Source organism: Notothenia rossii (assembly GCF_949606895.1).
Source record: "Notothenia rossii genome assembly, chromosome: 4".
Taxonomy (NCBI): domain Eukaryota; kingdom Metazoa; phylum Chordata; class Actinopteri; order Perciformes; family Nototheniidae; genus Notothenia; species Notothenia rossii.
This window is the reverse complement of record NC_136902.1, coordinates 187,566-203,135: the sequence shown is the minus strand read 5'-3', so window position 1 is coordinate 203,135 and position 15,570 is coordinate 187,566. Positions and strand designations below refer to the sequence as shown.

The following is a 15,570-nucleotide window of genomic DNA, read 5'->3' as shown; positions in this document are numbered from 1 at the left end:
TTGTTCAATGTTCCAAACCCACATTGGTTTCTCATACAGCATCTCTGTATAGCATGTGTATTCACTCTCCCCCCCCCCCCCCCCCCCAGTGATCCCAGTGTGCTCCGATTGGTCAGCTCGGCCACTCAGTTCTGATTAGTCAACCACCAGAGAGGCTCCGCCCTCACTGTGCTTTTTTTCGGCTCTGAGCGGATCATCAGTCTTACAATGGCGTCGGTACAGCCGTATATGCTATACGCTAACTAACCCAACTGTACCTTCAACTGTTGTTAGATTTAGGTGCACATGTGGAAACTGCGCCATGATGCCTCCCCAAGTGGAAAACGTCTGTTGCAAAGGAATGAGAAGGCAGCCTAGCTGACAGTTACAACATTATGCAGCCAGCTAGCTGAAAACACCAACAGTAGCACACAACATGATATGCCAAGATATACACCATACATACCCCCCACCCTGCAGACCTCCGTAACATGCACAGACTTCATTATAGACCTTTGAGGCGTTGGACGGAAGAAGAGCACGTTATTCTTACCTGTAATAAACTACTACTGTGTTTGATGAACAATCAAATCATGCTTTGCTGTATATGAATGATTTGTTATAGGAGCAAATCCTTCAGGGAAGAGAGGATACTAAGTATTTCCATCCAACTTTATTTTGAACATGTGGAAATATACACACTGTATATCAGGGATGTGCATCTCCATCACGGAGGCGAGGCGCATCTCCATACGTTGCCACGATACGACACATCAACGATGCATTTGAAACACCAGGCGATGCGATACGATACGATTCGCCCCGCCTACAGTTCAGTACGATTTGATTCAACACCATGCAAAATAATGATACTTCAATTCAGAGGATTTGGTTTTATTCCTGATATGCAGCAAATCATACATTAACAAAAAAGTGCTTTACATATTTGGTTCTCTCTACGAGTACATCCCATCATGCTGTTTCTTTTTGACCTTAAAGAACTCTCCAGAGTTCAATACCACCTCACAGTTAAACAACGTAAGGATGCATTGCTCATGATTAACAATGTGCAGATAACAGCTACCATAGAGCCATGCCCATACAGCTGCTGCCTGATGTGCTGAACACTCAGAGGCTGACTCAGCAGGGAGCAGGACGCAGTGGGTTCTATACGAACAATAAAGAGAAGAACCTTTCACAAACAGCTCCATCATAACTGCTCACAGTGAGGAAGACATCTAAACTGTGATTGGCCGTCACAGGCTGCTGTAAGCTAAAGACAGAACACCTTTTTACTTTTTATTTATTCTACTAAAATCATACAAAAACTAAAACGTATAATTCATTCACACAAATGAACGAAATTAGTAGAAGCGGGAGGGCTGAAGCATAGCTTATGGGGAGTAGCCCTCCTGTGCATCATCATTAGCATCAATATAATAATAATGGCATTTATTTCATCAAAAACGTGCAGAAATTAAGGAGTCAAAGAAAACCAATGACAACTGGAAATTAAAAAAAAAAAAATTAGGGCGATAAAAAAGCGAATGCATATACAGTATAAGTAATACTGGGAATATCCAATACCTGTTAGCTGGAGTAATCTGCAAATATAATAGTTTTTACTTTAGTTTTGAAATGTTGATGACTATTGATACTTCAAAGGTCTGGGTGAAGTCCATTCCACCTGATTTCACTCTGTCTCACTTTCAGGTTTCTCTTCTCAGCCGCAGACCCCATGTCGCCTCTTCATGTGCGCCGCTAAGTTCCTCGTACTGCTTGTGTACTTTAAAGCGGCTCGGCATCGTTTAACATTTGAGAGCGATTTTTCAAGTTGACCGTCTTTCTTGAACAATCCGAAGTGTTGCCAAACGTTTGATTTGTAGGTATTGTTCGGTGCGCTGTGTTTCTCTTTGTCCTCGACTTCATGTGTGTTGATAACTGAGACTCTCGGCCTCCGTAGTGTTTCTCTCTCTCCTCGACTTCGTGTGTGTTGATAACTGAGACTCTCGGCCTCCGTAGTGTTTCTCTCTCTCCTCGACTTCATGTGTGTTGATAACTGAGACTCTCGGCCTCCGTAGTGTTTCTCTCTCTCCTCGACTTCATGTGTGTTGATAACTGAGACTCTCGGCCTCCGTAGTGTTTCTCTTTCTCCTCGACTTCATGTGTGTTGATAACTGAGACTCTCGGCCTCCGTAGTGTTTCTCTCTCTCCTCGACTTCATGTGTGTTGATACCTGAGACTCTCTGCCTCCGTAGTGTTTCTCTCTCTCCTCGACTTCATGTGTGTTGATACCTGAGACTCTCTGCCTCCGTAGTGTTTCTCTCTCTCCTCGACTTCCTGTGTGTTGATAACTGAGACTCTCGGCCTCCGTAGTGTTTCTCTCTCTCCTCGACTTCGTGTGTGTTGATAACTGAGACTCTCGGCCTCCGTAGTGTTTCTCTCTCTCCTCGACTTCATGTGTGTTGATAACTGAGACTCTTGGCCTCCGTAGTGTTTCTCTCTCTCCTCGACTTCCTGTGTGTTGATACCTGAGACTCTCGGCCTCCGTAGTGTTTCTCTTTCTCCTCGACTTCATGTGTGTGTTGATACCTGAGACTCTGGGCCTCCGTAGTGTTTCTCTCTCTCCTCGACTTCATGTGTGTTGATAACTGAGACTCTCAGCCTCCGTAGTGTTTCTCTTTCTCCTCGACTTCGTGTGTGTTGATAACTGAGACTCTCGGCCTCCGTAGTGTTTCTCTTTCTCCTCGACTTCATGTGTGTGTTGAGACCTGAGACTCTCTGCCTCCGTAGTGTTTCTCTCTCTCCTCGACTTCATGTGTGTTGATAACTGAGACTCTCTGCCTCCGTAGTGTTTCTCTTTCTCCTCGACTTCGTGTGTGTTGATAACTGAGACTCTCGGCCTCCGTAGTGTTTCTCTTTCTCCTCGACTTCCTGTGTGTTGATAACTGAGACTCTCGGCCTCCGTAGTGTTTCTCTTTCTCCTCGACTTCATGTGTGTTGATAACTGAGACTCTCAGCCTCCGTAGTGTTTCTCTTCCTCCTCGACTTCGTGTGTGTTGATAACTGAGACTCTCAGCCTCCATAGTGTTTCTCTCTCTCCTCGACTTCATGTGTGTTGATAACTGAGACTCTCTGCCTCCGTAGTGTTTCTCTTCCTCCTCGACTTCGTGTGTGTTGATAACTGAGACTCTCGGCCTCCGTAGTGTTTCTCTTCCTCCTCGACTTCGTGTGTGTTGATAACTGAGACTCTCGGCCTCCGTAGTGTTTCTCTCTCTCCTCGACTTCATGTGTGTTGAGACCTGAGACTCTCGGCCTCCGTAGTGTTTCTCTTTCTCCTCGACTTCGTGTGTGTTGATAACTGAGACTCTCTGCCTCCGTAGTGTTTCTCTTTCTCCTCGACTTCATGTGTGTTGATAACTGAGACTCTCTGCCTCCGTAGTGTTTCTCTCTCTCCTCGACTTCATGTGTGTTGAGACATGAGACTCTCGGCCTCCGTAGTGTTTCTCTCTCTCCTCGACTTCATGTGTGTTGATACCTGAGACTCTCGGCCTCCGTAGTGTTTCTCTTTCTCCTCGACTTCATGTGTGTTGATAACTGAGACTCTCGGCCTCCGTAGTGTTTCTCTTTCTCCTCGACTTCATGTGTGTGTTGATACCTGAGACTCTCTGCCTCCGTAGTGTTTCTCTCTCTCCTCGACTTCATGTGTGTTGATACCTGAGACTCTCGATCTCCGTAGTGTTTCTCTTTCTCCTCGACTTCGTGTGTGTTGATAACTGAGACTCTCGGCCTCCGTAGTGTTTCTCTTCCTCCTCGACTTCGTGTGTGTTGATAACTGAGACTCTCTGCCTCCGTAGTGTTTCTCTTTCTCCTCGACTTCATGTGTGTTGAGACCTGAGACTCTCGGCCTCCGTAGTGTTTCTCTTTCTCCTCGACTTCGTGTGTGTTGATAACTGAGCCTCTCGGCCTCCGTAGTGTTTCTCTTCCTCCTCGACTTCATGTGTGTTGAGACCTGAGACTCTCGGCCTCCGTAGTGTTTCTCTTTCTCCTCGACTTCATGTGTGTTGATAACTGAGACTCTCTGCCTCCGTAGTGTTTCTCTCTCTCCTCGACTTCATGTGTGTTGAGACCTGAGACTCTCGGCCTCCGTAGTGTTTCTCTTTCTCCTCGACTTCGTGTGTGTTGATAACTGAGACTCTCGGCCTCCGTAGTGTTTCTCTCTCTCCTCGACTTCATGTGTGTTGATAACTGAGACTCTCTGCCTCCGTAGTGTTTCTCTTTCTCTTCGACTTCATGTGTGTTGATAACTGAGACTCTCTGCCTCCGTAGTGTTTCTCTCTCTCCTCGACTTCATGTGTGTTGATACCTGAGACTCTCGGCCTCCGTAGTGTTTCTCTTTCTCTTCGACTTCATGTGTGTTGATAACTGAGACTCTCGGCCTCCATAGTGTTTCTCTTTCTCTTCGACTTCATGTGTGTTGATAACTGAGACTCTCGGCCTCCGTAGTGTTTCTCTCTCTCCTCGACTTCATGTGTGTTGATAACTGAGACTCTCGGCCTCCGTAGTGTTTCTCTCTCTCCTCGACTTCATGTGTGTTGATAACTGAGACTCTCGGCCTCCATAGTGTTTCTCTCTCTCCTCGACTTCATGTGTGTTGATAACTGAGACTCTCGGCTCTCCGTAGTGTTTCTCTCTCTCCTCGACTTCATGTGTGTTGGTAACTGAGACTCTCTGCCTCCATAGTGTTTCTCTTTCTCTTCGACTTCATGTGTGTTGATAACTGAGACTCTCGGCCTCTGTAGTGTTTCTCTTTCTCTTCGACTTCATGTGTGTTGATAACTGAGACTCTCGGCCTCCATAGTGTTTCTCTTTCTCTTCGACTTCATGTGTGTTGATACCTGAGACTCTCGGCCTCCGTAGTGTTTCTCTTTCTCTTCGACTTCATGTGTGTTGATAACTGAGACTCTCGGCCTCCATAGTGTTTCTCTTTCTCTTCGACTTCATGTGTGTTGATAACTGAGACTCTCTGCCTCCATAGTGTTTCTCTTTCTCTTCGACTTCATGTGTGTTGATAACTGAGACTCTCGGCCTCCGTAGTGTTTCTCTCTCTCCTCGACTTCATGTGTGTTGATAACTGAGACTCTCTGCCTCCGTAGTGTTCCTCTTTCTCTTCGACTTCATGTGTGTTGATAACTGAGACTCTCGGCCTCCGTAGTGTTTCTCTTTCTCCTCGACTTCCTGTGTGTTGATAACTGAGACTCTCTGCCTCCGTAGTGTTTCTCTCTCTCCTCGACTTCATGTGTGTTGATAACTGAGACTCTCGGCCTCCGTAGTGTTTCTCTCTCTCCTCGACTTCATGTGTGTTGATACCTGAGACTCTCTGCCTCCGTAGTGTTTCTCTCTCTCCTCGACTTCATGTGTGTTGATACCTGAGACTCTCTGCCTCCGTAGTGTTTCTCTCTCTCCTCGACTTCATGTGTGTTGATAACTGAGACTCTCTGCCTCCGTAGTGTTTCTCTTTCTCTTCGACTTCATGTGTGTTGATAACTGAGGCTCTCTAGTAATAGTTATAGTTACTGCTCTCAAAAAGTAACTAGTTACTTTATTAGTTACAAAATTATCAAAGTAACTAGTAACACGTTACTTTACTGTACTTTAAAAATAATAACAATACAAATACAAGTGTGTGTGTTGTTCTGTGGCACAGTAAGAGAAAAGACAACTCCCCATCATTGTAGCAATTATCATTTTGAAATGTAGTGGAACAATAAAACACAAAAGATATGTTTAGACATTGGTTGAGACGGTGGGGTCTTTGGCGACTAGTTTTATAGCTCCATGTACATTAGTTAGGTGCTTCAGGAGATTGGCATTGCTGTTTTTCGATGTGGAAAATGCTTTCTGTCCTGCACACACTTTACATTTTACCGTAAGATTTTTTGCGTCCTTTATCCCCACAAATTGAAAATAGTGGTTATATCTCCAAGTTGCAAATGCGCTGCTGCTCTTGCTGATACTTGCATCTGCCATTGTGTGTGTGTGTGTGTGTGTGTGTGTGTGTGTGTGTGTGTGCTGGTGGTGAGCGTTGCCGTGTGTGTGTGTGTGTGTGTGTGTGTGTGTGTATGTGTGTGCTGGTGGTGAGCGTTGCCGTGTGTGTGTGTGTGTGTGTGTGTGTGTGTGTGTGTGTGTGTGTGTGTGTGTGTGTGTGTGTGTGTGTGTGTGTGTGTGTGTGTGTGTGTGTGTGTGTGTGTGTGTGTGTGTGTGTGTGTGTGTGTGTGTGTGTGTGTGTGTGTGTGTGTGTGTGTGTTAGCATTAGCATTAGCATTAGCTAGTGTTCGTGTGTGTGAATTTTCCCCATAAGGCAAGACCCGCCTAACTCTGTCTCTGATTGGCTTACCCTGAAATGTTACCCCGCGTTAACCAATCATCACTCCTCTCTGGTTACTTTCTCTTTTCCATGGTGCTGTGAGAGGATATCGCTGTATTCGCCCGTAAGTTACATCCGCAGGGAGATTCGGTTCAGTTCCATCACATAATGTAACACACCCATTTAAATCACAGTAACTATAACGGCGTTACTTAATGGGAATAGGTAACTAGTAACGCTATTAGTTACAGCAAAAAGTAGTTGCGTTACTCCCCGGTCTGCCACTCCTTCGGTACCGTTTCCGACTTCCACGCAACGTTGATGAGACGTGTCAACCATGACAGTCCCTCAACACCCAGAGCCTTCAGCATTTCTGGGCGGATCTCATCCACCCCCGGGGCTTTGCCACTGCGGAGTTGTTTGACGACCTCAGTGACCTCCCCCCGGGAGATTGGTGTCGATCCCCCGTCATACTCCAGCTCTGCCTCTAACATAGAGGGCGGAGTTGTCGGGTTCAGGAGTTCCTCAAAGTGTTCCTTCCAACGCCCTAACACTCCATCAGTTGAGGTCAACAACGTCCCATCCTTACTGTACACAGCTTGGATGGTTCCCTGCTTCCCCCTCCTGAGGTGTCGGACAGTTTTCCAGAACAACTTTGGTGCCGCCCGAAAGTCCTTTTCCATGTCTTCTCCGAACTTCTCCCACACACGCTGCTTTGCCTCGGCCACGGCTGAGGCTGCTGCCCTTCGGGCCTGTCGGGACTGCTTCGGGAGTCCCCCGGGATAACAAATCCCTGAAGGCCTCCTTCTTCAGTTGGACGGCTTCCCTGACCACCGGTGTCCACCAGGAGGTTCGAGGGTTACCGCCCCTTGAGGCACCTAAGACCTTGAGACCACAGCTCCCCGCCGCGGCTTCGGCAATAGAGGCTTTGAACACCGACCACTCTGGTTCAATGTCCCCAACCTCCACAGGAATGCCTGAAAAGCTCTGCCGGAGGTGTGAGTTGAAGGCCTCCTGAACTTGGGCCTCCTCCAGACGTTCCCAGTTCACCCGAACTACACGTTTGGGCTTACTAGGTCTATTCAGAGGCTTCCCCCGCCACTCGACCCAACTCACCACCAGATGGTGATCAGTTGACAACTCCGCCCCTCTCTTTACCCGAGTGTCCAAAACATACGGCCTCAGGTCCGATGATACGATAACAAAATCGATCATGGACCCTCTGCCTGGGGTGCTCTGGTACCACGTACACTTATGAGCATCCTTATGTTCGAACATGGTGTTTGTTATGGCCAATCCATGACTAGCGCAGAAGTCCAGTAACAAACCACCACTCCGGTTCAGATCAGGGGGGCCGTTCCTCCCAATCACTCCCCTCCAAGTGTCTCCATCATTGCCTACATGTGCGTTGAAGTCTCCCAGCAAGATTAAAGAGTCCCCTTCAGGAGCCCCATACAGGACTCTTTCCAGGGTCTCCAAGAAGGCCGTATACTCTGAACTGCTGTTGGGTGCATAAGCACACACAACAGTCAGAGTTTCCCCCCCATAACCCGCAGGCGTAGGGAGGCGACCCTCTCGTCCACTGGGGTAGACTCCAACAACGAAGCTTGAACTGCTACCCCCGCGACCCGACTACGGATAAGCAGGAGAAGATGGATGGATGGATGGATGGATGGACATTATATATATATTACAAATAATAAAAAAATAATAATAATTACACTTTTTTTGTTTAACACCTTGAATTTCAGGGGGGGCGCGGGGCTCCATTGGTGGGGCGCAGCGCCCCTCCAAGACAATGGTAGGGGAAACACTGAGAAAATACTGCCATGAAAAGTCATTCCCTGCATGTTTTTACTAATAAAGTGTGATATAAATAGTCTACAGGCTTTCTGATTGCTGTAGTTCACTAAACGGAGACATTAAGGACATGTCTGGTCTGTAAGATGTCCGAAAAGTGAAAGAATCATTGGGAGATAAATATCCCCAAATCTCCACAGTGTTTTATATTTTGTGTGTTTGTGGTCCTCTTTCAGCTGAGGCACTAGGTGAAGGATGCTTCAGGAAAAGACCAAACACTGGATGTCTTTCAACACAGAGGACTGTTTGTACGATGGGATCACGGACACGCTGCAATCGGTTTCCGCTAAAAGTCGAGTCCAGTGTCTATGGAGTGTCATTTTTATTTGTTATAGTTTGGGAAGATTGAAACTCGGTAGGGAAAGCCAGCTAAATTGGTATGCGGTAGAAACATGTCAAAAGCGCTGGACTACCGCCCGAATCGGTAGGGTTGGCAGGTATGCACTTATATACTGATATACTGAGTTACGACCTCCCACAGTTACTCAGTTCCCCTGAAACGTTCCGCTGTTTGAGAGGCAGAGGAGTAAAGGTACTACATTTAGAGAGGCGATGTTATGCTACTGTGTACTTCTACTACAGTTCAGAGGTACATGGTGTACTTCTACTACAGTTCAGAGGTACATGGTGTACTTCTACTGCACTACAGTTCAGAGGTACATGGTATACTTCTACTGCACTACAGTTCAGAGGTACATGGTGTACTTCTACTGCACTACAGTTCAGAGGTACATGGTGTACTTCTACTCACTACAGTTCAGAGGTACATGGTATACTTCTACTGCACTACAGTTCAGAGGTACATGGTGTACTTCTACTACAGTTCAGAGGTACCTGGTGTACTTCTACTCACTACAGTTCAGAGGTACATGGTGTACTTCTACTGCACTACAGTTCAGAGGTACATGGTATACTTCTACTGCACTACAGTTCAGAGGTACATGGTGTACTTCTACTGCACTACAGTTCAGAGGTACATGGTATACTTCTACTCCTCTACAGTTCAGAGGTACATGGTGTACTTCTACTGCACTACAGTTCAGAGGTACATGGTATACTTCTACTGCACTACAGTTCAGAGGTACATGGTGTACTTCTACTTACTACAGTTCAGAGGTACATGGTGTACTTCTACTACAGTTCAGAGGTACATGGTGTACTTCTAATCACTACAGTTCAGAGGTACATGGTATACTTCTACTGCACTACAGTTCAGAGGTACATGGTATACTTCTACTCCTCTACAGTTCAGAGGTACATGGTGTACTTCTACTGCACTACAGTTCAGAGGTACATGGTATACTTCTACTGCACTACAGTTCAGAGGTACATGGTGTACTTCTACTTACTACAGTTCAGAGGTACATGGTGTACTTCTACTACAGTTCAGAGGTACATGGTGTACTTCTAATCACTACAGTTCAGAGGTACATGGTGTACTTCTACTACAGTTCAGAGGTACATGGTGTACTTCTACTACAGTTCAGAGGTACATGGTGTACTTCTACTCCTCTACAGTTCAGAGGTACATGGTGTACTTCTACTCCTCTACAGTTCAGAGGTACATGGTGTACTTCTACTCCTCTACAGTTCAGAGGTACATGGTGTACTTCTACTCCTCTACAGTTCAGAGGTACATGGTGTACTTCTACTCCTCTACAGTTCAGAGGTACATGGTGTACTTCTACTCCTCTACAGTTCAGAGGTACATGGTGTACTTCTACTCCTCTACAGTTCAGAGGTACATGGTGTACTTCTACTGCACTGCATGTATTTAATCCCTTTAGTTTCTTCTCAGATGTGGATGAATGATGTGAAATCTAATCAAGTGTTAAATCAGACTTTAGTTCCACCTGGAGTAAATCCACCAGCTACCCTGCAGTATACAAAGTCATTCAGACTAGCTGCACCTTTAGCAGCTTTGAGAACACTTTCATGATCAATCATTATAAAACATATCATATCTATTATTCTGAAACGTAGTTTAAAGATAATACATCCCACCTTTGATATATAAATGTTCTTTAAAGCCTCCGAGGTCCTGCAGGATCAGACCGCCGTGCGATTGGCTGAGAGGAAAGAGAGGCGGACCGACTGGGTGATGGACCAATGGGGGAACACCAACGCTCGCCTCGGGCAGCTGCTCGACCTATTAGAGCGCCAGCAGCTGCTCCGCCCCCGTGATGTCATCATGCACTGTGAGTTTGCTGACCTCTGGTGACCTCTGTGACCTCTGTGACCTCTAGTGACCTCTGTGTCTCTCTCTCTCCCTCTCTCTGCAGGGGCGTCCAGTCTGAAGCCTTCCTCTCCTCTTCCTCCTCTTCCTCCTGCTGCTCTTCCCACCCAACCCATGGCTCCTCCCATCCACTCAGAAGCTCCTCCCCCTATGACCACCTTCAGACTCACCTCCACAGGTAAAGCCAGGTCCAGGTTTTACTCTACACGAATGATAAGCTATACTAACTCAGAAAATGTGATCTTAATGTTCTGTTTGTCTTCAAATGTTACAGATCAGTCAGATCTGTTGTTAATCCCTCCTTAACTCTGTAAACAGTGTCGGTGTGTTGTGTTACAGTCACAGTGTCTCACCTGTCACACTCTGACGGGTGACACACGTGACACACTGTCACCCGTCAGTGTGTCACCTGTCACACTGACGGGTGATACTAACATCAGGGATGGGAGGATGATGTTTCTATAACGTGAATAAATTAATAAAAACGCTGTATTTACTCAGTAGATAAAAGAGGAGGAAGACCCCTCCCCAGACCAGGCGCACCCCCCCTCAACCTGAAGTCTGTCCTGCACCAGGTAACACACATACACATACACACACACACACACACACACACATACACACACACACACACACACACACACACACACACACACACGCTCACGCTCACTCACTCACTCACTCACTCACACACACACACACACACACACACACACACACACACACACACACACACACACACACACACACACACACACACACACACACACACACACACACACACATGCTCACACACACTCACACTCACTCACTCACACACGCTCACACACGCTCTCACACACTCACTAACTAACTCACACACGCTCACACACTCACTCACTCTCACACACACAATGTAATGATGTCATCCCTCAGCCCCCCCCGGTGTTGAGTGGCAGCGGGGTGATGCGCTGGTCGCATGAAGAGGTTCATGCTGGGACGTCGGGGTTCTCCCCCTCCCTGAAGGTGGGCGAGGGGGGGTTTGGAGTCGTGTACCGAGCGACTCTGAGGAAGAGAGACTGCGCTGTGAAGAGACTCAAACAGGTAGCCAATCACAGAGCAGAACACACAGCACCCAGTCAATCACAGAGCAGAACACACAGCACCCAGCCAATCACAGAGCAGAACACACAGCACCCAGTCAATCACAGAGCAGAACACACAGCACCCAGCCAATCACAGAGCAGAACACACAGCACCCAGCCAATCACAGAGCAGAACACACAGCACCCAGCCAATCACAGAGCAGAACACACAGCACCCAGCCAATCACAGAGCAGAACACACAGCACCCAGCCAATCAAAGAGCAGAACACACAGCACCCAGCCAATCACATAGTAGAACACACAGGACTCAGACAATCACAGAGCAGAACAAACAGGACTCAGCCAATCACATAGTAGAACACACAGGACTCAGCCAATCACAGAGCAGAACAAACAGGACTCAGCCAATCACATAGTAGAACACACAGGACTCAGACAATCACAGAGCAGAACAAACAGGACTCAGCCAATCACAGAGCAGAACACACATGACTCAGCCAATCACAGAGCAGAACACACAGGACTCAGCCAATCAAAGAGCAGAACACACAGGACAAAGCCAATCAAAGAGCAGAACACACAGGACTCAGCCAATCAAAGAGCAGAACACACAGGACTCAGCAAAACACAGAGCAGAACACACAGGACTCAGCCAATCACAGAGCAGAACACACAGCTCCCAGCCAATCAAAGAGCAGAACACACAGGACTCAGCCAATCACAGAGCAGAACACACAGGATTCAGCCAATCACAGAGCAGAACACACAGCTCCCAGCCAATCAAAGAGCAAAACACACAGGACTCAGCCAATCACAGCGCAGAACACACTGGACTCAGCCAACCACAGAGCAGAACACACAGGACTCAGCCAATCACAGAGCAGAACACACAGGACTCAGCCAATCACAGAGCAGAACACACAGCACCCAGCCAATCACAGAGCAGACAGGGCTCGGTGTGAGGTCACATGATGTAATGTTGTCATGTTTATAATCTCCTCCTATAGAGTGGTGCAGGAATGAGTCCTGAAGGAAGTGAGTCAGCATTCACCACTTCCTGTTCCCTGGTCGCAGAGCCAATGGGATCTCTCCATAGGGTTTAGGAAAATAGCTGAAATAAGGTCTGTGGTTGAGACAAAGAGACGGATCACGTTTTGTTCTACATTAAATCATCAGCAGTGACCCCACTGGTGATCTCTGAAGAGTGGACGTGTCTGAGAAACGATGGTTGTTACCAAGTGGCTGAATAGGACTACAGAAATCATGGAGGTCGTTGTAGGTCATTACGCCGAACACGTAAACACTCCTCTAAGTTAGTTTCTGTTCTGCTTGAAAGCAAGTCCCTGCCTCCTGCAGACTGTTCAAACAAACGCTTCAACTCGTTCCATCTAGAATCTGTGTGTTTGAATATGGATCTGAAGTTGGCGTGACGTTGAAGTCGTGCTGCTGGACTCGGCTGTAGTTCCTTTATAGCATCACGTTAGCATTTAGCTTCTGGACATTAGATTTATGATTAGAACATTATAAAAGTACACATGTGGAGATTATCCGGCTGAACAAAACATTTATCAAACAGGTTCTTTTTCCACAGACCTTATTTTTTACAACATTCCTAAACCCTGGAGGATCCTTTAGTGGAGGGACCAGCAGCTTCAGGGTGGACCTACAGGAACACACCCTCCCTGCACCGCTCTTTAACACCCTCTCTATTGGAGCGTGAGGAAGCACTGTGTCTCAGACAGGAAGTTGACTGTTGTTGTGTTGATGTTGTTGTTTTGTTGTAGGACACCCTGATGGACTGGGCTCTGCTGAAGGAGAGCTTTCAGACTGAAGTGGACAAACTGTCAAAGTGAGTTCGACATGATGTCATCATGATGTGTTCAATGCAGCCTGTTAAAGGCAGTGATGTTGATCCGTGGTGCGTTCAGGTTCCGGCACCCGAACATCGTGGAGCTGCTGGGCTTCAGTGAGGGAGGAGGAGCCGTGTGTCTGATATTCAGCTACATGGAGAACAGATCTCTGGAGGACCAGCTGCACAACGTAACACACGCACACACACACACACACACACACACACACACACACACACACACACACACACACACACACACACACACACACACACACACACACACACACACATAAACACACACACACACACACACACACATAAACACACACACACACACACACACACACACACACACACACACACACACACACACACACACACAGAGTCACAGACACACACACACACAGTCACAGACACACACACACACACACACACACACACACACACACACACACACACACACACACATACATACGTACATACTAGGGCTGTGCCTGAATATCCGAATATTCGTTCGTTGGAGTACTATTCAGGTTTCAATTTCGTTTTTCGGATATTCCTTTTGTTTGTTTTTTCGTTTTTTTTTCAAATTGAATTGATTGAAATCTCCAATATCAACGTAAGAGCAAAACAAGTCACTCGAGTGGACACACTGATTTTAGTAGATACAAAGTACATCACATGTATGTATGTATATATATGTTATTATTATTGTGTGTGTGTGTGTGTGTTTGTCTCTGCGTGTGTGTGTGTGTGTGTGTGTGTGTGTTTGTCTCTGCGTGTGTGTGTGTGTGTGTGTGTGTCTGTGTGTGTGTGTGTGTCTGTGTGTGTGTGTGTGTTGTTGTGTGTAGAATGTGTCTCTCTCCTGGTCTCAGAGATTAAAGGTTATTGAAGGAGCCTCTGCAGCGCTGCAGTTCCTGCACTGCCCCCCAGATGGCCCCCCAGCACTGATCCATGGAGACGTGAAGAGGTACCTGTCTCACTCTCTGTCTCACTCTCTGTATCACTCTCACGCTCTGTCTCACTCTCTGTCACACTCTCTGGACCAATAGCACGCTCTGTCTCACTCTCTGCCCCACTCTCTGTCTCACTCTCTGTATCACTCTCACACTCTGTCTCCCTATCTGTCTCACTCTCTGTCACACTCTCTGTACCAATAGCACGCTCTGTCTCACTCTCTGTCTCACTCTTTGTCACACTCTCTGTATCAATAGCACTCTCTGTCTCACTCTCTGTATCAATAGCACGCTCTGTCTCACGCTCTGTCTCAGTCTCACTCTCTGTCTCACTCTCTGTCTCAATAGCACGCTCTGTCTCACGCTCTGTCTCAGTCTCACTCTCTGTCTCACTCTCTGTCTCAATAGCACGCTCTGTCTCACTCTCTGTCTCATTCTCTGTCTCAATAGCACACTCTGTCTCACTCTCTGTCTCACTCTCTGTATCACTCTCACGCTCAATCTCCCTCTCTCCCTCACTCTCTGTCACACTCTATGTACCAATAACACGCTCTGTCTCACTCTCTTTCTCACTCTCTGTCTCACTCTCTGTATCAATAGCACTCTCTGTCTCACTCTATGTATCAATAGCACACTTTGTCTCACTCTCTGTATCAATAGCACACTCTGTCTCACTCTCTGTATCAATAGCGCGCTCTGTCTCACTCTTTGTCTCACTCTCTGTATCAATAGCATACTTTGTCTCACTCTCTGTCTCACTCTCTGTATCAATAACACACTCTGTCTCACTCTCTGTCTCACTCTCTGTCTCACTCTCTGTATCAATTGCACGCTCTGTATCACTCTCTGTCTCACTCTATTTATCAATAGCACACTCTGTCTCACTCTCTGTCTCACTCTATGTATCAATAACACACTCTGTCTCACTCTCTGTCTCAATAGCACACTCTGTCTCATTCTGTCTCACTCTCTGTATCAATAGAACGCTCTGTCTCACTCTCTTTATCACTCTCTGTATCAATAGCACGCTCTGTCTCACTCTGTCTCACTCTCTGTATCAATAGCACGCTCTGTCTCACTCTCACGCTCTGTCTCACTCCCTGTATCACTCCCCAGCTCTAAAATCCTGCTGGACCTGTATCTCTCTCTCTGAACCTGTCTCACCCCACCTGTCTCTCTCTCCCCAGCTCCAACATCCTGCTGGACGTCTACCTGTATCCCTCTCTCTGAACCT

At 47.0% G+C, this 15,570-nt stretch overlaps 1 protein-coding gene across 2 annotated transcripts in view; it reads left to right on the top strand.

Annotated features, from left to right (window-relative positions):
* irak1 (interleukin-1 receptor-associated kinase 1) overlaps positions 1–15,570 on the top strand; it is a 45,276-nt gene that overhangs the window by 965 nt on the left and 28,741 nt on the right. Inside the window, exons 2-8 of one of the 2 annotated variants that reach the window (XM_079675440.1) lie at positions 10,237–10,404; positions 10,489–10,620; positions 10,947–11,017; positions 11,358–11,525; positions 13,313–13,377; positions 13,457–13,568; positions 14,232–14,350. In XM_079675440.1, coding sequence (XP_079531566.1) covers positions 10,237–10,404; positions 10,489–10,620; positions 10,947–11,017; positions 11,358–11,525; positions 13,313–13,377; positions 13,457–13,568; positions 14,232–14,350 — 835 coding nt within the window. Of the gene's footprint in view, positions 1–10,236; positions 10,405–10,488; positions 10,621–10,943; positions 11,018–11,357; positions 11,526–13,312; positions 13,378–13,456; positions 13,569–14,231; positions 14,351–15,570 lie in introns of both variants that reach the window. The other variant, XM_079675439.1, reaches the window with a different exon arrangement.